General features: G+C 42.0%; 2 protein-coding genes across 3 annotated transcripts in view; one reads left to right on the forward strand and one right to left on the reverse strand.

Annotated features, from left to right (window-relative positions):
* Positions 1-2,732, reverse strand: part of CENPC (centromere protein C) — a 72,841-nt gene extending 70,109 nt beyond the window's left edge. For both annotated transcript variants that reach the window (XM_081141734.1, XM_081141733.1), the window contains exons 1-2: positions 2,466-2,732; positions 635-681 (exon numbers count right to left, since the gene is read on the reverse strand). In XM_081141734.1, coding sequence (XP_080997860.1) covers positions 635-681; positions 2,466-2,483 — 65 coding nt within the window. In that variant the 5' untranslated portion in view covers positions 2,484-2,732. The remainder of the gene's footprint in view (positions 1-634; positions 682-2,465) is intronic.
* Positions 2,733-14,801: 12,069 nt separating this feature from the next.
* The window catches only part of STAP1 (signal transducing adaptor family member 1), a 30,716-nt gene continuing 21,034 nt past the window's right edge, over positions 14,802-24,483 (forward strand). Inside the window, exons 1-2 of the mRNA XM_081141921.1 lie at positions 14,802-15,143; positions 22,694-22,765. Of these exons, the coding sequence (XP_080998047.1) occupies positions 15,024-15,143; positions 22,694-22,765 (192 nt within the window). The 5' untranslated portion in view covers positions 14,802-15,023. The remainder of the gene's footprint in view (positions 15,144-22,693; positions 22,766-24,483) is intronic.

Below are 24,483 nucleotides of genomic sequence, written 5' to 3' on the forward strand. Positions count from 1 at the left end.
TTGTAAATTCACATGCAGTTGTAAATAATACAGAAGAGATCCCTTGTTCACTTTTGTTTCCCCAAAATTTCAAAACATTTTGCAAAACTTTATTATCACGAGGATACTGATATTGATACAATCCACCAATCTTAATCAGACTTCTCAAGTTCTACATGTGCTCATGTGTTTATATATTTAGTTCTATAGAATTTATCATATCTTTAGGTTCAGACACCACCACCAGTCAAGATACGAACAGTTCCATCACCAAATAGATGCTTCCACTGCCCTTTTACAACCACACCCACCTTTTCTTTTAGCCGCCACTGAACAAGCTGCATCTTTCTATTACCATTTAATCCATTCTATAGAGTGCTTTCTTTTCCCATGGCTGTCATCAGTCATAACTGAGACTGCCTCTCCTCTCCCTGGTCCATCATTCATCAGGTGAACTTCATTTCTCACTGCCACTAAGTCATTCATTGCTTACATTACTGTTTCTTAAGATGAAATAACTAAAATGAGTATACTTTGTGGACACAGAAATCATTATTTTAGTTAGAGCTAATTTTTCCTTTCTTCATTTAAAAATTCTAATTTCTGAAGATGGTAAGAAAAGTAATCTTAAAATATATATAAGTATATAAATCACCTGGGAGGTTGGCAAAATCTTCTTCTGTAGCCATTTTTGAGATGATCCTAAAAATAAAGTAAATTGTCAATTGGTTTCTTTGTTTAAAATATATTCAGATACAACTTACCTTCAAAGTAATTTCACCCCCAACATGAGCATGCAAGAAATCTGTTATTCATTTATTCATTGAGCAAGCACTTGTTAACTGCCTATTATAATACTACGAAGAGGAATTCTCTACTTTGTCCAAACCTTCACTTGTACTATTTTCCTCACTCTGGGATTTATTCCATCTTCTTTCTCCTCTTTCTTCACATCTTCCCCGCCCCCCCAATACCTTTTCCATCATCAAAATCCTAAATATATGGGCTTCCAAAAATTAAAATTGGTTGACTAACAATATCTATTTATCTCCTTTCCCTGTAGATCCCTCTAAAATAATAGTAAAGAACTAAAATGGCATAAAACAACAATGAAAAAGAATCATCTTCTCTTCCATAGGAGATCATCTAAAGACACACAAATTTAACAACTTTCTGGAAGATGGAAAATAAATGAAGCATGATAACTGAAGAAACAGAATGAAAACAGTAGTAGCCTAAAGCAAGCTCAGAGAAAACTGTCCTTGATAAGGAATGAAGCTGATATGTCCTTCAGAAGGTGAATGGATAAGAAGACTATGTACATCCAGACGATGGAGTACTGTTCCACACTAAACAGAAATGAGCTATCAAGCCATGAAAAGACATAAAGGAACCTTAATGCGTATTACTAAGTGAAAGAAGCCAATCTAAAAAAGCTACATACTGTAGGATCCCACCTACACATCCATGACACTCTGGAAAAGGCAGAACATGGAGAGAGCAAAAAGATGGGTGGTTCCCTGGGAGGCGAGCTATGAGCAGCAAGCACAGGGAATTTACAGGTAGTGAAAATACTCTGAATGATACCATCATAATGGATACACGTCATTCATGAGACACCTGTCCAAACCCATAGTGTCCAGCCCCAAGAGTGAACCCTCAGGAAAGCTATGGGCTCTGGGTGATGCTGTGTCAGAACAGGTTCACCAATTGTTAAAAAAATGCACCACTCTGGAGGGCGCTGCTGACAGCAGAGGCGGCCGAGCAGGAGGGGGCGAGGGTACATAGGGAATCTCTCTACACCTGCCTCTCGAGAATGCTGGAAACCTAAAAAAAGAAAAAATTGTTTTTAAACGGTAAATTTGATTCGCCTTCTCTTCCGCCAATATCCCTTTGTTTCTGGTATAATGTGAAGAACGTGTGTGCTCACAGTGAAAAGCGCGCATTACGGCGCCCTGCGCCCATCTCCGAGCGCGCCAAGGGCGCTTCGCACCGACGGGAGCGCCGGTCCCGAAGGCTCCTTAGGGGGGCGGCGCGGAAACAGGCCGGGCCGGGGTGGCACCGGCGGGGTGGCACACGGCAACCGCAGGCGAGGGTGGACACAGAAACATGTCAACAAGCAACGAGTCTCCCGCCCCGCCCTGCACGGCGGCCCCGCGGGAACGTCACCAGCGGCGGGTTCCCCACACGCGAGCCGCCGCCCGGGGCCACGGCACAATTTCAGGGCGCTCCACGCCTCCCGGACAGAAAATTACTTAGAGACTCGGAGCTGGAGTCAGGCTGAACGGAGCCGTCACGAGACTCCCTGAAGAGAAAGATGTCGTCAGGGCCGAAATTACAAGACACTGACAAGACAATTCAAGAAAATAAACTCCGCTACCAGCCAACCACCGCTCCGATCTCAAAACACTCGCGAGGCTTTTCCCGAGCGCAGACTGGGCCCCAGCTGCGGCTCCCGCCCGCCTCAGGAGGCCCGGCGCACTTACCAGCCCCGACGCAGCCATGCTGAGGCCCCGCTCCGCCCGCGCAGCCAGGCGGCGGGGAGGGGGAGACGGAGGGCCCGCCCGGGCCGCGGCGCGGGAGCCCGGGACCGACGGAGGCGCGGGAGGGGCAGCCGGGCGGCGAGCCCGTGGGAGCAGCGGCGAGTCGAGGCAGCCGGAGGGCGCGCCCGGCGCTCCTCGCCCATTGGCTCCGACGGTCACAAACGCCGGCGCTCAGCGGTCTCCGCAGTTTGAAATGAGCCGCACATGCGCAAAACGGGCCGCGCAATCCAATAGGAGGAAAGCCGTTATAGGCCCGCCCCTCGAGGCCCCGCCCACAGCCCCGCCCTCGCGGCCCCGCCCCTCTTCTTCCCGTAGCCCCGCCCCCTCCGCCCTCGCCCGCGGCTGGGCGGCCGGGCTGCCGCGGGGTTTGGAACCGCCTCTGCGCCTGGAGCGCAGGGTCAAACTTCTCAACGCTTCTGTTACAAAGTAAAAAGTAATACTTACCATTTTTACTAAGTGTGTGGGAAAGTTTCATGATGCGTTGCCAGCAAGTGAAATGTAAACATGGGTCGTTTGAGCGTGACGTCCTAAGGGGAGCCCAGATCAGGAGCCTCGCACCCCCGGCCGACGCGCTGCGCCCGCGAGAGGCCCGTGGCGCTGCCCCGGGGAACGCGGAGCCGGGGGCTCTGAAGACCTCTTGCTACCTGACCGTTGTGTTTACACGCTCTTTGTTTGTTTGCTAACCCTCACCCGAGGATGCTTTTTCCATTGATTTTTAGAAAGAGTGGAAGGTGGATGCGGGGTGGAGGGGATCAACGGGGGCAAAAAGGGGACGTCTGTAATATTTTCAACGATAAAGAAACAAAAAAAAAAGAGAGAGTGGAAGGGAGAAGGGCAGAGAGAGAGAAACCCCCTGTGAGACGCGCCCGGGTTGGCTGCCCGGGGACCCCTGCTGGGGGCAGTTCACCGCAGCCCAGGTTCCCGCAGGACCCCTGCTGGGGGCAGCTCCCCGCAGCCCAGGCCCCCGGGGACCCCTGCTGGGGGCAGCTCCCCGCAGCCCAGGTTCCCGGGGACCCCTGCTGGGGGCAGCTCCCCGCAGCCCAGGCCCCGCGGAACCCCTGCTGGGGGCAGCTCCCCGCAGCCCAGGTTCCCGCGGGACCCCTGCTGGGGGCAGCTCCCCGCAGCCCAGGTCCCCCCGGGGACCCCCTGCTGGGGGCAGCTCCCCGCAGCCCAGGTCCCCCCGGGGACCCCTGCTGGGGGCAGCTCCCCGCAGCCCAGGCCCCCGGGGACCCCTGCTGGGGGCAGCTCCCCGCAGCCCAGGTTCCCGGGGACCCCTGCTGGGGGCAGCTCCCCGCAGCCCAGGCCCCGCGGAACCCCTGCTGGGGGCAGCTCCCCGCAGCCCAGGCCCCGCGGAACCCCTGCTGGGGGCAGCTCCCCGCAGCCCAGGTTCCCGCGGGACCCCTGCTGGGGGCAGCTCCCCGCAGCCCAGGTCCCCCCGGGGACCCCTGCTGGGGGCAGCTCCCCGCAGCCCAGGTCCCCCCGGGGACCCCTGCTGGGGGCAGCTCCCCGCAGCCCAGGCCCCGCGGAACCCCTGCTGGGGGCAGCTCCCCGCAGCCCAGGCCCCGGCTCAGCGGCGCTGCTCCAGCCAACTGAGCGACCAGCCAGGGCCCTTCCTGACCGCGCTGTGATGCTATGAAGCGGTGTCCTACTTTTGTGACTTAATAAAAATTTGAAAGGGAATTTTAATCAGAAAATACATTAGTTATTGAGTAAATTTATTAAGAATTGAGCACTGGCCCGGCCGGGCGGGGCTCAGCGGTTGAGCATCGACCTAGGATCCAGGAGGTCGGGCTTCCATTCCCGGTCAGGGCACCCGCCGGGTTGCGGTCTAGGCAGCCGATCAATGACTCATCAGTGATGTTTCTCTCTCTCTCTCTCTCCTTTCCTCTCTCTGAAATCAATAAAGATGTATTTAAAAAAAAAAATTGGGGAAAAAAAAGAATTGAGCACTGGCCAGTTTGGCTCAGTGGTTGCTGTTGGTCAGCCGACCAAAGGGTTATGGGTTCAATTCCTGGTCACCGCCACATGCCTTGGTTGCAGGCTTGATCCCCAGCCCTGATCATATGTCTCTCGACACATTGATATTTCTCTCTCTCCCTGTTCCCCTCCTCCCTTCCTTTCACTCTCTCTAAAAATCGGTGGAAGAATATCCTTGGGTGAGAATTTAAAAAAAAAGAATTGAGCCAACACCATTTTTTGTTTTTCTTTCTCTGTGTGTGTATATAAGTAAGCGGTGGGGGGAGGGAACTTCCCTTATTTGGAAGTTTTAAACATTCAGGTTTCAAGGGCTTGCAGTGGCCACACCTATTCTGGCCAGTTACCTGCTCCAGGTGTGACTGACCTGCAAGCACTTTCCCAAGTCACTAAGACCTTACTGGGCATGTGTCCACCTAGTCTTCCCTTTCCCCCTTTCCTGTTAAATAATTACCAGGTTATTATAACAGCATCATGACTACATAAAACTATATGAACAAAAGTGAGATCTCTGGGTGCCGGGGATGAGGTGGGGTGGTGGAGAGAAGGTACTGACAACGAAAGGCCATGAGGGAACTTTTTCCATCGCCATTTACGCCCCATGTGCCGCCTTCCACCGCCACCCTCCGCCCCTCCCCAGCAGTCACCACACTGTTGTCCGGGTCCATGACTTCTCTCTCTCTTTGTTTTTTGCTCAATCCCCCCTAACCACCACCATCCCACCTCCACCAGAGCTGTCTTCCTGCTCTCTATCTATGAGTCTGTCTCTATTTTGCTTGGTAGTTAAGTGTGTTAATTAGAGTCCGCATATGAGTGAAATCATATGGTACTTGTCTCCGACTGGCTTATTTCACTTATGAAAGAACTTTTTGCAGTAGTGGAAATGATCTAGGTCTTGATTTTGGTGGTGGTTACATGACTATATCTATTTGTCAAAATTCTTAGAACAATACTCATAAAAAAGGGGTGACTTATCGGGTAAATTATACTTCAATAAACCCCATTTGAAAAAATAATAATGTTAGAGATGACACAGGCAGTTAGACAGACATGAGCAGAGCAAGGACGATGGGCCACGTACAGAAATTCACCAGGGCAGAAAGCCCAGGATGCCTAGCAAGGGGCAAAACTGGGAAAACAAGAACCTCACCCCCAGGGTAACCTAGCCTCCCCTAGCGTACCTCTAGTCATGCTGTATAGACCCTCTGACCTTTTCGTCCCTAAAGATAACATCTAGGTCTCAGTCATATTTCAGCTCCAGGCCCAGAAAAGCAGCAAAACCAGACAAGTGACACAGTGGCTGCCTCAGGACCAGCTACTTTTACTAATGACCCCTTGCCTTGGCACTGAACAATCAGTGGAGACCATGACCCTGCAAGAGCACACCTGGAAAGCTGGTGAATATTCTACTGAGACCCTCCCCTGAGACCTTGCCTAAGATTTTCACCTACACGAGAGATAAATACACTCAGGATGAAGAACCCAGGGCACACTCTCCCCCTGAGGAGCATGCCCACACCATTCCCTTCCCTTCCCTCTTTCCTCTAAAGGACCCCACGAGACTTGCAACTAGGGAAGCAGTGGGCAGCGGCAGCTCCACCTGGGCTCACCCCCTGAACTTGTATCCAAGGCCCCCTTTTCTCTGACTTGGCCAAAGCAGCCCAGCCTAAACTCTCCTCTTCCATGCCCTTCCTTGTTTCACTGTCCTAAGTATATTTTTGCTGTGGCCAATAAATTCTCACTTACTTTGCTACACTTTGTCTCTTGATTGAAATCTTTCATTTAAGAATACAAAAACTGAGGTCTCATCCTATCCCCAGTAACAGAGATAGAGGAGAGAGAGATAGAGGGGAGAGAGAGAGAGAAACAAAACGAAATGCAATGTGAATTTTGACCAGTCTGGCTAAGAAAAGAGGAAAGTGCCCTAACTGGTTTTGCTCAGTGCTTAGAGCATTGGCCTGTGGACTAAAGGGTCCTGGGCTTGATTCCAGCCAAGGGCACATACCTCAGATCCCTGGCCCCGGTCAGGGAACGTGCAGGAAGTAACCAATCGATGTCTCTCTCTCTCACATGGATGTTTTTCTCCCTCTCTCTCCCTTCCACTCTCTCTGAAAAGCAATGGAAAAAATATCCTCAGGTGAGGATTTACAAAAAAGAAAGAAGGTATAAAGAAGATGGTATAAAGAACATTAAGCAATAGGGGAAAACTTAGGATGTACATACTGATATACATATTGAAGTATGGAGGGACAGAGTGTGATGTTTGTGAAGTACTTGGAAACGATTCCGTGGAAGAAAGAAAGATATGTCAGCAGTGAAAAGCTAGGAAAATTCCAGGGCCTAAAAGAGGAACAGGGAAACTGAGACAGAAAAGTTAAAACAAGGCCTAACAGAGTAGGCAATTTGCAGCTGGCTTGCAAATAAAACGCCATTGTAGGACCCAGCCAAGGACACTTGAGAGCAAGTGGTGAAAAGCCTCCCTACAGAGAGAATGCAGGAAAGGAGGGGGGAAGGGAAAGGAAAAAGGGGCAGTTTTACTCCCTACGCAGAAAAGCCAGCAGTCGCTAAATAAAACTGCCAGGTGCTTCTCAAGAATTCTGGGAAGGCCACGACAAAGGAAAACGGGACCTTGAGGATTAATCTGTGCCAAGATATTCAGCAGAGGAATTCTGAAACCTATAGGCAGGAGGGTGTATATCACCTCAAACCCCTACCCACCTCGCTCTTCAGATTAGTTGAGAGCCTGTCTGCGTTTCATAAGCCAGCGGTATAGATTTGCTTGCTTCTTTAATAAAGGTGCATGCTTTATTTGCTTTAATAAAATTGGCTCCATCACAACACAATCATCTGGAGTTTTCTCATTTAAATTCATTTATATGAGAAGACAGGAACTGAGGTTGGGGCAGCCCTCTTCCTCCAACTCAGGAGGCTGTCCAATAACACCTCTCCGGTGTCTGTGAGAGGTGCTTGTAACAAGATAGAGAGGCAATTAAAGCAAATACGACAAAATGTTAACAATTATTGAACAGAGATGGTAGATGTGTAGATGTCTATGAACACTACTTTTTTTGCTTCTCTGTATGTTTAAATCATTTCCCAGTAAAATGATAAGGCAAATGTAATCAGCCAAAGAGTTTGTCCAACCAGCACTGCAGATAGCCAATTAGGCTGGCACAGGGTTCAATGAAATAATTGGCACTTACTGTATAGTGCTATACAATAGAGAACAGGCGGCCTGTGCTGGGAAAACCAGAACTCTCTGATGGTTTACAGACAAGGGGTGTTACAGAGCAAAAATAACACGTCATCATGGGCAAAGCGTTTGGGGTCCCAGGTCTTGCTGATAGGTCAAGGGCAGTAAATCATTATTTCAAGTCTTGAGGTCAGCTTCTGGGTCCCTCAGTCTGGTATTATGGGAAGGTGACCATGGGGTCATTCAACTTTAGGGCTCAGGAGCTGAAACACAATTTAGGGTATGGTGTTATCTTTAGCTTAATGAAACACATTCCTGTGACCGTTTTAGGGCCTGGCAATTACTTCTGGTTTGGTTAACAAATGCAAGGAAGGCCCTGGCCAGATAGCCCATTGTCCCATTGTCCCTATAGCCACAGTAGGGGTTCCATCCCTGGTCAAGGCACATACAAGAAACAACCAATGAACGTATAAATAAGTGGAACAACAAATCAATGTTTCTCTCTTTCTCTCTCTCACTCCCCTCTCTCTAAAATGAATAAATAAAAATAAATAAATTAAATAAATGTAAGGAAAAGGGATGAGACTTACTGGGATGACTGTGAAGAAGCTGAATTGAATTCTGGGGCTACATGTTAAATCAAAATCATACATTAAATCAGGCCCCTCAATTTCACAGTAATATTAATAAAATTGCTGAAGTTCTCAAATATTTCACAAAAAAAGTTTATTATTCTTCAAAAGTAAAAAATGAAAATCTTAGCAAATTACTATCAGAGAATTTTGTCATAAAAATTACACTCCAGAAATCAATTTACCCTTGAAATTATAACATAGCAATTATAACCTAAAATTTACTAATGTGAAATAAACTTATTTGTATAACTTTGAGTTTTGTTTCATATAAAATTTCATTGTATTTTTTTACTCTTCACTGTCAAATGTTGGTTCATTTGTTAAGTACATTCACTTGAAGCAGCCTTTTCTTACAAAATTATCCCCAGGAAGAAAGGTTCTACCAGACTATAAAATATGCTTGAAATATGCCAATAGGTGGCAGCAGTGTTCACAAAAAAAAATATTGCTATGCAATGGGTCTAAAAGTCTTCATCAAATCCTTAATTTTAAAGTATTGTATAAATTGACTGACCTTTACCTTCCTTTACCTTCCTTTTCTAAGGTGACTACCATTTGATTCTTAGTTGCAATTATATTCTATTATATATACTTTTTTTTCTCTTAACAAAGACACAACAAATACACTATTTTCTGGGCCTCCGTTCTGTATTTCAGTTTACTTCTAGTCAATGTAATTCTTACTTCATAAAAAAGAGGTTTTGTCATTTAAAACAATGCAATGTACAGATCACGTGTCATAGAAATCTACACTTGAAACCTACATCTTATTAACCAATGTCACCCCAATAAATTTATTTTAAATAAATAAATAACATAAAAATAAAAAGCCTAAATATATAAAAATAAAGCAAACTTAGATTTTCAAAAGCTTAAAAATACAGTTCTGCACTGTAATTTTACCCTTGCAAATACTTGAATTATTTTGATGGTGCTAAGCAAGAATTTAAATAATGCACATTTATATTTATTTTCATAGAAATGTGCTCTAGACACATTATATAAAAAAATACAATTTATTACCCTGGCTGATGTTGCTCAGTTGGTTGTGCATCATCCCATGTACTGAAAGGGCACCAGTTCGATTCCCGGTCAGGGCACATATCTAGGTTGCAAGTTGAATCCCCAGTTGGAGCACCTGTGGGAGGAAACCAATCCATGTTTCGCTCTCTGCCCCTCCCCCTTCCTCTCTCTCTGGGATCAATAAAAACGTATTTTTTAAAAATGTAGTTTATGGCCCGGCCAGGGGTGGCTCAGCGGTTGAGTGTCAACCTAGGATCCAGGCGATCGGGGTTCGATTCCCGGTCAGGGCACATGCCCGGGTTGCAGGCTCGATTAATGACTCTCTCATCATTGATGTTTCTATCTCTCTTTCTCCCTCTCCTTTCCTCTCTCTGAAATCAATAAAAATATTTATATATTTTTAAAAATGTAGTTTATGAAACAGTGTTTATTGGATTAATCTGATTACATAAATATATATAGAAATAGAAAAAAAGTGCCAAAAAAGTGATGGTACTCATCCAAAGAGTGCTAATGGCAGGCAGTAGATCAGTATGTGATTTTCATTTTCTTCCTTGTGCTTTTCTGTTTTGTCTAAAATTTTTGTAAGTTTTCCATTTATAATAAAAAATAAAAATTTATTTTAATTTGAGTATGTATAGGACATGATATATAAGGTGTTTATAAATTCAAATGCCTATAAAAATTTGTAAACAATAAAATGCCAAAATTGTAGCTTGCAGGGGGTCCCTAACAGTAAGAGATTTACAAGGTGAAGGAAATAGGAAGATAAACTGCAAGCCAAGACTTGAGGCAGGAATGATGTACAGTTGACTCAGAAAAAAATTTGTCACATATTGTAGTGTCATGTTTTCAAAATGGAACTAAATTATGGAGTACCTTCAATGTTAGGATAACTTTTCACTTACTCCTATAGACACTAAGGAACTGTATCAATGAGGAGTCTGTTACATAAAAAAAAATCATGATAGCTAATTTAGATAAAGAGGGATCTACTAACAGGCATTTTATCAGCTTACAGAATTGTTGGGAGGGATGGAGAAATAATGTATTTCGGGCTTTCAAGAATGATTCCCAAAGACACACTGCAAAACTGATCCACCAAGAGTCATCAGCCTCATGTATAGTCGGGAAGCAAATTGAAAAGTTAGAAAGTTGATGCTAATGCTGGAATTTCCAGAACCATACTGACACTGCAAAATCAGGAAGCCATCACAGTTACAAAACTGCCCTGTCAAGGAAGCCACCGCAGATCAGAAGCCTCCAAGACCCAGAAGCCTCCTTCCTGCTTCTGGTTCCAGAAGCACACCATGCCTGCCAAGACAGACATTAGAAAACAGGTTCCAGACCTTGGCTATCAACATCCACGAAACTAATGATCACACCCTGGGGCTTCTGGTAACATCACCACAGAAAAAATCAGGTGCCAACAGACTATACTTGCTTCCAGAAAAACTAAAGGCAGCCTAAGAATGAATACTGTCTCCGTTTTGTCTTGCTAATGTTGAATGTATCCCAATTCCAGCTGCAAAGAAGTCTGGGAAATTTAGTTTTTAGCTTTTCAGTCTCTGCAGTAAAAAATGGCACATTGGAATGGATGTTAAGCATTAATCTATTTTATCCCCTAAAGACGCACTAATGGATCTTAAATGAAGTGAAGGGGAAGAAAAATGTAGGCCTAATCCTCATATATATTGTTTGAAGTCATTACTCCCCCGCCCCCCAACTATCATCGCCTTATCTGGAATTACCAGCTTCTATTGAAACTGCCATTATTCTATTATTTATCTCACTTAGAAATCTGTGAGTCCTGTATATATGTGGCATCCAAGAAATATTTCTCAGCAATGTAAATGTTTCCCTACACTACAAAAATAGTGTGAACATATAACTAGAAAAACTCTTTATCATCCTAGAAGAAATGCTTTGTACTGAAATGAAAATTATAAGGTTAGCAAATTAAATCATTCTGACAGAGCTACTAATATCACTTCTACAGCAGTGATTTGACACCTTTAGTCTTCTGTCCCAAAAGACATACATAGTAGGAGTAACCATAGAGAAGAGAGTATTTTTACAAAGTTTTCATTTAAAAGGGCTCTCTTATAAAATACCTACGTGACATGCTTGAACACACTGCTGGTGCTCAATAAGTACTTAGTGTTCAATGAAAAAATGAAGTTCAAAAGCAGTGAGAATCCTTTAAAGTGTTTTAAGTAGGGGAATGACTTAAAGAGGCTGGTTTTAAATTAATCGGAAAAGAAAAAGAGTGGTAAGTAGCCTGCTTAGAAGCCTTTTGTGACTCCAGACAAGAGGTCATTTAGTCCATCCTGTCATTTCACCTCATTTCATATTAGTAAGCTGTGATCCCAGAGAAGTGAAGTGGTTTGTTCAAGGTCTCAGAGCTGGTTAGTGGCAAAACTGGCTTTTCTACCTATGCCCAAACACCTCTCTTATGACATTTCCTAAGCTACAAATTCATTACTCAACACCTAAAATGTGAGATATCTGTAAGAAGATTTCCATTGTAGTGGCTCAGTGGTACAATGATACTGGAAATTGTGGACAGGTCTAACTGGTTAATAATGTTTCAGTAGGACTTTTGCATTGTGTAGATTTTTGGGGAATTTTGTTGTTTGTGTTTGTTTGTTTTTGAGACAGTATTTGAACTTTGGTATATTAAGGATTAATTTAACTTGCAAATCAGCAAACCAACGCAAATTACAGAGGTTGATGAACTGGCTTTTCTTAAAATTTATTTTTTTAAGATAAGAAAAATAAAATTAATTAGATCATCATTTCTCAAAATATTTCCTTTTTACATTAAAAAAATGTTTTCATTGACTTTTTAGAGAGGGAGAGGGAGAGAGAGAAACATCCATCAGTGCCTCTTGCATGATACCTACTGGGGATCGAGGCCCAAACCCAGGCATGTGCACTGGTTGGGAATTGAACCAGTGACCCCTCGGTGCATGGGATCACGCTCAACCAACTGAGCCACACCAGCCACAGCCCTACTTTTACATTTTTTAAGAGATTTTTTTTCTCCCATGCAAGTCTCTGGCCATAAAGCCAGTGACTATTTTTCTCGTATTCCAACCACTAATGATTCCCTGCATCCTCCCTCCCTCTCTGTTTATTATTATTATTTCTCAGTTCTCAGCCCTCCTTTCACTTTCTTCCTGTGTTACACCAGCTGCCAACAGGTAGATTTGGTCACTTATCAGATTGGGAGGTTTTGTTTTGTCATTTAACTCATTTTTTATTACATTGAAACAAACAAAAAAAATAGTGTGGTTTTATCTCAAAAATATTAAGTTGGGCTTAGATTTTATCATTTGAAGATTTGGGTAATAGGAAGCAGGTCTCAATATAACGTAAAGGCAAGGCAGTAATTTTGAATCTTCGACTCCTTATTTCTATTTCAAACTATTTTAATTTTGATAACGCACTTGAACACTCTTCTCTAGTTTATTAATAATCAGTCTGTATTGTTGAACCTCACTTTATAGACAATTTGGCTTCCCATATCTACTGCTGCAGATCCAATGGAGCCCCCACTGGTGGAGGAAACCATGTGGTCTCTCCATTAGAAAGGGAGGCTCAGACTGAAGGGGCCTGGCTTGTTCTGATTTCTGAGAATAGGCTGATTTAATTGTGGAGAATGCTCAGGCCCAGACTGCTAAATCAAGAGGTTTTTCTGAAATATTGAGAGTGAAATAGCAAATAGTGTAACTTCTCAGGACCCCTGCAAAACAAACCAGAATTCCTCCTATGTTCCCTTCCCCCATTATCCCTTTTACTGTATCATGCTAAATCCAGTTTCTCAAGGACCATTTCCCACATGGAACTATTAATTGCATTTTGGCCTCAATGTAGCTCTGTAAATCTTACTAGATAACTGTAGGTACCCCATCTATCTATGCATCATAGCTTCGGTGATCCCCAGGTCAGAAAGCGTAAAAGAACAAAAAAGAAGTTTGAAAATGTGTAGCTTTCTCTGCCAAACATATTTTGCCAAACATCCACTGGTAACCCACGAATTCAAAATACTGACAAAAAAGTGAAAAATCCCACTTTCCCAGAACTCTGTTTTATATTTAGTGGACCATCAAAATGGGCATGGACAGCAAAAGAAAACAGGCTCAAAACACAAAGGAACCCCACGGTCTGGGAAAACATATTTGCCAAGGATGAATCTGATAAGGGGCTAATTTCCAAAGTGTACAAAGAACTCATACTACTCAGCAAGAGGAAGACAAACAACCCAATTAAGAAATGGGCAAAGGACCTGAATAGACACTTCTCCAAAGAGGACATACGGATGGCCAAGAGACACACGAGAAAATGCTCAACATTGCTAATCATCAGAGATGCAAATTAAAACAATGAGGTGTCACTTCACACCTGTCAGAATGGCTCCATCAACAAATCAACAAAGGACATGTGCTGGCAAGGGTGTGGGGAAAGGGGACCCTAGTGCACTGCTGGTGGGAATGCAGACTGGGGCAGCCACTATGGAAAACAGTGTGGAGGCTCTTCAAAACATTAAAAATGGAGCTGCCTTTTGACCCAGTGATTCCACTCCTAGGAATGTATCCTAAGAATCCTGAAACATTCATCAGAAAGGATATATGCACCCCGATGTTCATAGCAGCACAGTTTACAATAGCTAAGATCTGGAAGCAGCCCAAATGCCCATCAGTAGGTGAGTGGATATAAAGCTGTGGGACATTCACACCATGGAATACTATGCAGCTGTAAAGAAGAAGGAGCTCATACCCCTTGGGACAGTGTGGATGGACCTGGAGAATATTATGCTGAGTGAACTAAGCCAGGCAGCGAAAGACAAACATCACATGGTCTCACTTATATGTGGAATCTAGAGAACTTAATAAACTGATGAATAGAATAGATTCAATGACATGGAAGCATAGATGAGACTGACGAAGGTCAGAGGGATGGAGGAGGGTGGGTGGGTGGAGGGGGAGAGAGTAACCAAAGAATTTATCTGCATATATGCACAACCCAAGGTCACGGACAACGGTGGGGAGAGGGACTGGGGAGGGGGAGGGGACGGGGTGGAAGGGGTCATTGGGGAGAAAAAGGGACATCTGTAATATTTTAAACAAAAAAAAATGAGCATGGGATAATGAGCTCCATTTTTCATAAAATTTAAACCAAGCTTGATCCTGAAATGCAACAAAAATAGTCCTCATAAAATTATTCCATGAATTCATTTTTAGTGGAGTTAATTCAAGTCATGCTTTCTGGGGATAAAAATGGACAACGATTAAAACAAGAAAGCAAATGTGACCTTGATGTCCCCTCTAAGGCCCATAATCTCCAAACCAGTTCCTTTCATCTTTTGGTGATGTTAACCTTCTGTTTATTTTGTTATTCTAACTGTAAGCACACCAGCTTACTCAGAGACTGCGTTCTCAAAGTGGGTCTGTGCCTGTTTTATCTTACCTCCCAAAAGTAAAGGAAACGTGCGTGTGTGCGTGCGTGTGCGCACGTGTGTGTGCTTGTGTGCTTGTGTGCGTGTGTGTGCGCGCGTGTGTCCCGTCGGTGGTTTAAAATCGAGCCGGGACTTCCTCCTTGAACAGCTGCCTTTCCTGTCACACAGGCAGACCTCGCTGGAGGCTGGACACGGCCGCAGCGAAGCCCCCGGGGATGCTGGCCAAGAAGCCCCCGAAGCCGGCCCCGCGCAGGGTCTTCCAGGAAAGGCTGAAGATCACCGCCCTGCCCTTATATTTTGAAGGGTTTTTATTAGTCAAGCGCCCAGAATACCAGGTAAGCCTGCAGACGACACTGTTAAACCAGAGGCTCTGTCTCACTGCAACATTTAGGTCACGGTGTTCTGATGTGAGGACCTCCTTGTTTCTGCGGGGGTTAAACCCTCTTCTTGGGGCTCAGAAATATTATTCCACTTTTGCATAGTTTAAGTGCAATATGTGACTTAACCATATGTGTATATAGGTATGTATTATACAGGCGCGGGCAAAAGCAGGTTTACACTTTTTCGTATGGAAAAGTATATAATGCAAAAATAAATAACAGTACAAGAATAAACTCTGAGTTCCGCGTACTCACAACTGTAAACCTGCTGTTGCCCATCCCTGTGTATAATAATATAAGGTTCTAATATGAAGTTACTAAGGTAACAAAGTTCAGTAAGCTAAATTTCTGAAGAATTAACTTACACATCACAGAAGATTTTGGCTTAATAGATGAAATGTTTCCTGTATTTTCTCTGCAATTTACTACTGTGCTTCCACGATAACTTGTATCATTAAGATAAAATGTGATGATTGAAATGAAACCTTCTGCTCCTGTTATCAGTTGTTTGAAGCTTATAAATAAGGATCAGTTGCTTTTTAAAGTGGTAAACTTTTGTGAAAAATTGTGAAAATGATAAAAGTAATACTGTTTAACAATGTATCATATGTTCTAGAAATACTGCTCAAGGCTGTGAGTTTAAAAGATAATACTTAGGAAACTGAAGAATTTTAAAAAGAAATAAAAAGATAATACTTAGGGTGCTTTGGGGATGATCTGTACTCCATATGACACGAGTACACTCTGTAAAAAAATTCACAAAGCTTCCCATATTTTTTAAATGTAAAAATGAAAACTTATAGTTAGTTAAAATCAGTGCTTTTAGAATAGTAATTGTAGATAATTTGAAATTAATGAAAGAAATACACACAAAGTGCCTGTTACTAAAGAAAAAAAAAATCACTAACAACTCAAATTTTATGAAATGTTAATATTGAAACTAAAAAAAACGTGTTTTGAGAAATGCCATTAAGGAATATTTAATAATAATTTAAAAATTATTTTTCTGTGGATTTATTATTACTTGGGGGGAAATTGTGTATACAAAAATATCTATAATAGCACATATTTCTTGCATAAATAATCAGACCATTTACTATTTTGAGACGTGGTAATTCGTATTCTGTTATGGGTGCTAAATACATATTTTTAATATTTGTCAGTTACACTGGAATATTTTTTGCTTGATCCTATGTGCTTTAAAAGTGAATTCAGTCTTGTCACCATGGGTAAGCCACATGGTTACCCTTTGCCAGGAAAGAGAAGTTGAGAAAAGGAATTTCCAATTTGTAGTTTAAATTTTGTCATTCATTGATTGTTTTCCAAAGTATTTATACTTACTGTCTCTGATATCAGATTCCTTTTCATGTTTAAAGAAGGCATTCCACTGGTATGCTTAGGAGAAAGAACAAGGATTTTAGAGTGTCAGTAAAACATGACTTTACATGATGGTTTTGCTACTCAGAGCTTAGGATCTTAAACAAGTTACTCAATACCCTTGAGCCTTGATTTCATCAACGATAGGATGGAGAGAACACAACTTGCCGCCCAAGGTACAGCGCCAGGGATACGGTGGGTGCCCAGTCTACTTATTCATTCAAGCATCATCTACTGAGTCCCCTATGCACCAAGCTCCACACGCAGTTCTGGACAATATGAAGAAAACACAAAGACCCTACCTTTAAGAGGCTAAGTTTAGTAAGGCGTGCTGACGCCCTTACCCAATTACTACTGGGCCTTTTCTTAGAAAGCATGCTGTGAAATGGAAAGAATAAACTATAGGCATAAATATTCCTGATTAAATTAACTTGTGCTTCCACTTGACTTCATAGCAAAGTATCTTTTACTTGTATGTCAGGGAGAAGAGAGCAAAGGGTGACAATAATGTCTACTGATAGGGTGGTCTCAAGGGTTAAAGGGATATCATGTAAAACACCTGGCTCACACCAAAGGTTAGATTCACGCTCTTCCCACTATTTATCATATTCTTATCACCATACTAAAATCACTTTTGAGTCCCCAAGTAATATGGCTCAAAGGAGAGCTACGGTGATAGAGGGCTTGGAAATGGAAGCTGTGAGAAAAAGCTAAGGAAAGTAGTGGGATTTCTAAGTTTGCAGCCCCTAAGTGGCAGGGAACCTTTGAAAGGAAGGTGAGCCACTGGTACACAGAAGGTTATCTTTGGAGCTAATGGTCTGGAGAGTTGGGAGGCTCTGCAGAATGTTAAGGGAAGTCGCTGCTGAAGGAATTCAGAACATTTAAGCTAGAGAACCTATAAGGAGATTACATGTTAAGAGGTGTGTCTTAGCTCTTTTTGTGACAGGGCAACATTTAAAAACTTAAGGAATTTTGACCCCAGGAAAATGTGTCAACATACATCGTATAAAATGCAATTCCAGAAGGTTAGTGGATCCCAGGTCAAGGACCCATTAAAAGTACAGAATCTTCGTGGAAAAGATAATGTGGGAAAATTTGCTTAAACTACAGCACTAGAATTTTCAATTAATCAGGAAGATTTATTTATGAGCTATTAAATGCCACAGTGGGACACCAACAGCAACACCATCCTTATAAATGGAGAAAATTCTCATTTATCTGGAACTGTTTGAAAATAAGATAGAGTTTGGACAACATCTCACAGTTTCTTCAATCTGTGATGTGCTAAAATTAAAAACAATGTGTGTAATGTCTTATTAGCCTGAAAGAATGTGGTCATCATCAAAATATCAAAATAACATTTCTCTGACTGGTCCTCTAATTGCCACTAATTTATTTAGAAAAATTTCAGGGCTATCTCAGGTGTGCTCTCTAACATAGTATGCTGTAATCTCCAATTTTTAAAAATAACACACTCGCCCCGCTGGCGTGGCTCAGCGGTTGCGCGTAGACCTATGATCCAGGAGATTGCGGTTCGATTCTAGGTCAGGGCACATGCCCGGGTTGTGGGCTCGATCCCCAGCAGGGGGCGTGAAGGAGGCAGCCGATTAATGACTCTCTCATCACTGATGTTTCTATCTCTCTCTCTTCCCCTCCCTTCGTCTCTCTGAAATCAATAAAGATATATTTAAAAAATAAATAAATAAAACACACTCTTTTCAAGATTTTTAAGCATAGGTCTCTAATATAAGACTATTAATTGATTTAGAAATCATAAACTTGTACTTCTGTACTAATACTCCAGACAAATTATTAGAGATATGCAAAAAAGCAATTAAGAAAGATGAAATAAATGAAATATAGTTAGATATTCTAAAAATTTCTTCCCCAATGGGATTATCTTGCACACCCCTGGGGTTATGTGCCCCACTCTGGAGACCACTATACAACATCGTTCCTTAAGCAAAGGCACTTTGCTTACTCAGGAGAAAAAGAATGGGAGCTGTTTACTGGGGACATAGGACAGAGAGGAACTTAACTGGCTTTTGCATTATAATTGATTTTTACTAGTTACAGTTCAATGAGAAAGAGCACTGGGGAGCCAGAAGATAGAAATATGAGCCCAACTATGGAACTTGGGCAATTCTTTTAAATGGAATGGGTTGCTGTGATGATCGAGTGCGCTATGTAACAATGGGTATATTTTCTTAAGGTCTTGATATATGGCATCTATCATGCTGGGCTCTCCATGTCCCGTCACTTTGATCTTTACAGTAACTCTTCTGGATAGAAATTATTTTAGCTCCTTCAGATGAATGAGTGGTGGCTCACAGGTGCGATGGTCAAAGTTCCTCACTCAGTAAGGGGCCTAGTTTGGATTTTATTGCCAAGCACTTGAGGTCATCATGCTGCCTCTCAAACTAAAGTTCTGATCCCATTTGATTGTAGGCTTCCAAAGGTTGGGGATGTCTAATTACTAGATTCTTTATCACTCTCAGCTCAACAGTAAGCTCAGTAATTTCAAACATTTGTTTAATTGCATGAAAATGAGAGAGTGACCTTAAACTCTAAATACAGGTCATATAATGATTATGAAGCTAGCAATAAATTCAGTAGTCCCATTTCAGTCCCTTTTCTTACTTAGCAACTTAACACAAGTGATTGCTAAAAAAATAAGAAACTTGGGGCTAAATGTATTTCATTCAAAAATATGTCCTTCCAAATTAATTTTTAAAATATTTACATACCTCTGTAAATATAAATATATACTTAGATGTTGATAATTGAGAGTAATATTTATACATGACTCAGATTATACTGATATTCATGAGAGCTTATCAGAAACTAAATCAAGATGTGGCCCACAGGTCTCTGCCTACCAAAGGTAAGTTTGATCTGATCTTCAGTTTGTGGCTGCGGTTAGAGTTCACAAGTCCTAGTGTTATTTATAATCTTATTTTTTCTCCAGGCTGCCTTTACTCTCAACTCAGTGTCTTTTTTCTTGCTTCTTCCCATATTTTACAAGTCCTCCTTAATCTTTTCCATAAACCTATCTGTTCATTTACCAGTAAAACTCCCATTTTCCCCAGTTAACTCTACCCAGCTCATATCATTCTGTCATGACTGAACACCTCTGCAATTTTTCTCAGGAGCACAGATGGATGTCTGCATGGACAGACAGAAGGAAATCAGTAAACCCTGACTAGCTATTAGTCACTGTCATTTTTCTGTCTGATAGTAGGTTAATACTAATGAAGCTAATTTAAAAAGGTGAACATGGTGGCAGTCTTTGACTTCAGGCTTTTCTCTTGCTTTCCTTTCCTCCAAGAATCAGGAGGCATCAGCAGGCTCATTACATTACATGACGGTCAGCTCTCAGTGGGGAGGCAGGATGGAGTGGAAAGACCACAGGGCTCGGACAAAGAAACCTTGCTCCAAGTTCCAACTCTGCCCCTGAGGTACACTGCTGCAGTAATACTACCAATTTGTTCAAGCCTCGCTAGCTATACACACCCCCTTTTGAAACAGGACTTTTCCGCTCCTTCCATAAAGAGGCTGACTGTAGTTTTCTATAGCTTGAATCTGGCCTGGGTCATGCTTTGGTAAACGTGACAAAGGCAAAGGATTAGAAAGTACCCAAACATTGGGCTGTGCTACCTCATGCACCTGGGGATCCCTCTGCCAGCCTGTGAACAAGTCTAGGCCAGCTGGAGAATGAAACCGTGTGGAGGGAGACTCCACTTGTCTCAGTAGGTGTTTCCCAACACCAACAGCCATTTGTCTGATTCTTTGGACATCAACTGATTGTTGAACAATTCAGTTCAATTCGGAAACTACCTACCTACTCAGATTTAGTGCAGAATCCACAGCTTAATTAAGGGTTCAGACACACAAGACTGCTCCCCAGCAACTTCAGTCACCAGTTGCAAGTCCCTGGCCTCCCACACTTCTGACTGACTAGCTATAATTCAGAGGTTCCTATGACACCTTCCCTAAGATTCAACAATTTACTAAAATGGCTCCCAAAACTTAGGAAGACACTTCCCTTACATTTACTGGTAAGGAATATAAATGAACAGCCAGATGAAGCAGTATAGAGAGCAAAGTCTGGAAGGGTCCCAAACACAAGTGAGCGCTTCTGTCCCTGTGAAGTTGGGGTGCACCACTCACTCAGCACGTGGATGTATTCACTAATTAGGAAGCTCATCAAATGTCACTGTTCAGGAGTTTTTATAAAGCTTAACCTCTAGGCCCACCCCCACTCCCATTCCTTCTTGGAGGATGGTGAGTGGGGCTGAAAGTTCCAACCCTCTAATCATTTGTTCTTTTGGGGACCAGACCCATCCTGAAACTCTCCATGGGTCCCACCCCAAGTCACCTCATTAATATAAACTCAGGTATGATGTAAGGGGATTCATTATGAGTAACAAAAACACTCCTGTCACTCAGGTTTTAGGATCTCTATGCCAGGAACTGGGGAACAAGGACCAAATATATTTCTGATTATCCCACTCCCAGGCATTCTGCATGCCCGGCTAAGAGCGAAGGGAAGGAAGTGAGGCCGCTCTAGACCATTCGGTCTCAGCCAAGTATCATCATTTATAGAATCATCAGCCAGCCACAGAATAATAAAAAAGGAAAACATTTGCTGTTTTAGTCCACCAAATTTTAGGGTAGCTTGTTACACAGCAAATGTTGGCTAATATAGCACCTTATCAGCCCTGAAGACAAAGGGAGGAAATAGTTCTACTTAGAATATGAGAAAGATGGTGGTTGTAACTCAGAATGAATTTGACTGTGAGCTTCCTGGGATCCAAAGCAAATAAGAGCAATGGGTTATAGAGCTCCCATTATTTGAGAAAATAAGTATATAAATTCTGAAGAGGTGACATTTTGCTGGTCAAAAAAGGGATAAGTGATATGTCAGCATTAAAGAGACACAAAACACCATAATATATAAAAGTGTCTTCACATTTATAAACAAATGAAAAAATTTCATGTGATTTTTCTTACCTTAATTCTCAATATAAGCTCAGATAATCCAGTATATTACAAAAATTCAGTTTATTAAGCCCTAAAAAGGGGAATGATCAACGTGTTCATGAAACTGACTGGAATTTTTTAAAACATACTTTTGGAAGGAGCTGGGTATGAGGTAAGTCCTTAGATGTGGAAGGATTTTATTCCTTAAACCCCCTTCCATTCTTTTGTAACACAGAACAGATAATCTTCATAGAATGTTAGTTCCTCTTACTTAAATAAACTTTTACTTGGGTGAAATGAGAGTTATTTACATTTTTAAACTTAAAAAGTTGTATTTCTATAGAACCCATAGCAATGTGGATGTATTAATAATAAAATGTTTACCACTGGAATGAAATTTGGACTTCAAAGTTTAGCTTTGATGGTGTTATTATTTTATCATTATCAGTTGTTCACATTTCCTTGATCTATATCAATATATACTACTTACTGAACCCAAACTATGAGTCATCTGCTATGCTATGTGCTTTATATGTGTTAATTTATTCAACCCTTTCAACTGTCCAGGAAGGTAGATATTAAATGTTTGCCCTATCCTGGTCCCTTAAATGGCCCTTCATATAGGTGCAAGCTTCCATTGAAACTGCATTAAAATCAAATATCTTAAATCAATGAGGAAGTTTTGGTAAATGATCTACTTAAACACAGATCAAATTACATCCTTACCTCACAAGTTTTTTTTTAATCTTCACTGGAGGATGTTTATTGATTTTAGAGAGAGAGGGGGAGAGAAACATCTATGTGGGAGAAACATCGATGGGTTGCGCCCGGACCATGGATAGAACCCACAACCTAGGAATGTCCCCTGACCGGGAATTGAACCTGCAGCCTTTTTGGTGTAAGGGAAGACGCTCCAACCAACTGAGCCGCATCGGCCAGGGCTTTACCTCACATCTTACACTGAAATGAATTTGTGAAGGATTTAATCGAGAATTAAATGTAAAATTAAGCCATAAAAATTAGCTGACTTATCTCACGAAAAAGAAGAATCTTATATCTCACAGCAGTTAATAAAATTACAAAGTAAAATGTCAATAGGAACATAGCTGAATATTACACTGATGCTTATGGTTTCTTTCCCACAGGAATATAAACTTTATTGGACAGAGTTGAGAGGAACGACGCTTTTCTTTTATAACGACAAAAAAAGTACAATAGTAAGTAGTTAAACATATTCAGCTGACTCAGTTTTTTCCCAATAGACATTTGTCATATAGTCTATTATTCATTTGGGATTTTCTGTCTTCCAAAAGTAAAAATGTTTTAGTAAAACCAATTCAAACAAGAATATTTATATTTGTGAGGGCTACTAATTATAAGACCCACGGCAATAAAAATTTCTGGGCAACTCAGAAGCACGTATTAACTCATATTTTAAAGTCTGTATTCTTTTCTTTCTGATCCTGATAATAAAAATTGGTTGAAAAGTGAAAATTTTAGCTATACCTTTGGACACAATTGCATAATACTAAGTGATAACCTTAAGTTTTCCCCTTTTTATCTTCCTGTCACATGCAATTATAATCTGAAAGAAACTAGATGATCCCCAAAGCCTCATAACATACACTATGTCATAACTTTTTTCTTTGGAAAGACAAAAACATACCCCACCAAACAGGATTTCTAAGAACTCAAGCATGAGAATAACAATGAAAGATTCTGATATTTATTTATTCATATTAATTTCAAATAATTAGTCAATATTTTAATTTTTCCACACAAAAAAATTGAAGGGTGGTTGTGGATTTATTTTTCCCCCCACAAATAAAATGCAGTATTTTAGTAGAAAATTCTTGCCTACCATGAAATGCTATGCTTATAAGAGATTTTATGATCCAGTAACTTGTTTAAAGAAAACCATTCTGGACCTTGGATGTAGCAGCCCACACTCCTTAGAGCATCATTATTACATATCCAGATCTTATGAAAGAAACAGAAAAAGAGCCTGTATTCCACCTGCAGACAGCTCAGCTCCATTAGTGATAAACTAACCAGAAGTCATTTTGAATAAAAGCAAAACCAAACAAAATATTTATCTTCCACCAGAATTCTGGATAGATAAGACTTATATAAAGGTGTTTTCAAACACTGTAACAAATTTTAACAGAACTCATTTCTCTGTTTTGCTTCCTACCTTCCCACTGATGTCAGTAAAAATGTAAAGAGCCCGTTCCGACCTTTGTATAACGCACACTGTGAGTGAGGGAGTCAACAGTCCTGACTGCAACAGGCAGTACAGCTTAGTGCCCGAGTCTAGTCTTCGGGTACGCTACCTGGGTTTTACCCTGACCCTGCCACTGTTCACTCTGCCAACTTGGTTTCTTGGGCTGCTTACCTAACCTCTCTTTATCTCAGTGCATCAGGCAGGGAACTGGTAGGAAACTGTTGACACCTCAAATTAGGCAATTTGAAGAGAGTTTAATAAAGATGCAATACTCAAAGCAGTGGACAGGATGTAGAAAAACCACAAAGGACAGTACAGAAACCTGAGACTAGTGACAGTGCCCCGTACGCCCCCTAGGTTTAAAGGAGAGAGAGAGTAGTGGTGAGAGTTGTGTGAAGATGACTGTCTCGAGAGGAGTGTGACCTTTGCTTGAGGAAGCAATTGCACGAATGCCTGACTTCACTCGCATCACTGCTCTGTCTCCTGCCAACGTTCACCAGCACTCAGGCCCAGCGGGAAGCCAGAGAGTAAGGGTGCCCACAGTGTTGTCCACATATGTCCCTATCCTGGCGCACAGGGTTGGGTGGTGAAGGGATAACAGTGAATCTAGGGGAGCCAATAAAAGATCACCAACACACTCAGGTTCAAAACTCTAAAATGAGGGTGAAAAAATAGCCTCTCATAGGGTTATCAAAAAGATTAAATGAGATA

Source organism: Miniopterus schreibersii (genome assembly GCF_964146895.1).
Source record: "Miniopterus schreibersii genome assembly, chromosome: 1".
Lineage (NCBI taxonomy): Eukaryota > Metazoa > Chordata > Mammalia > Chiroptera > Miniopteridae > Miniopterus > Miniopterus schreibersii.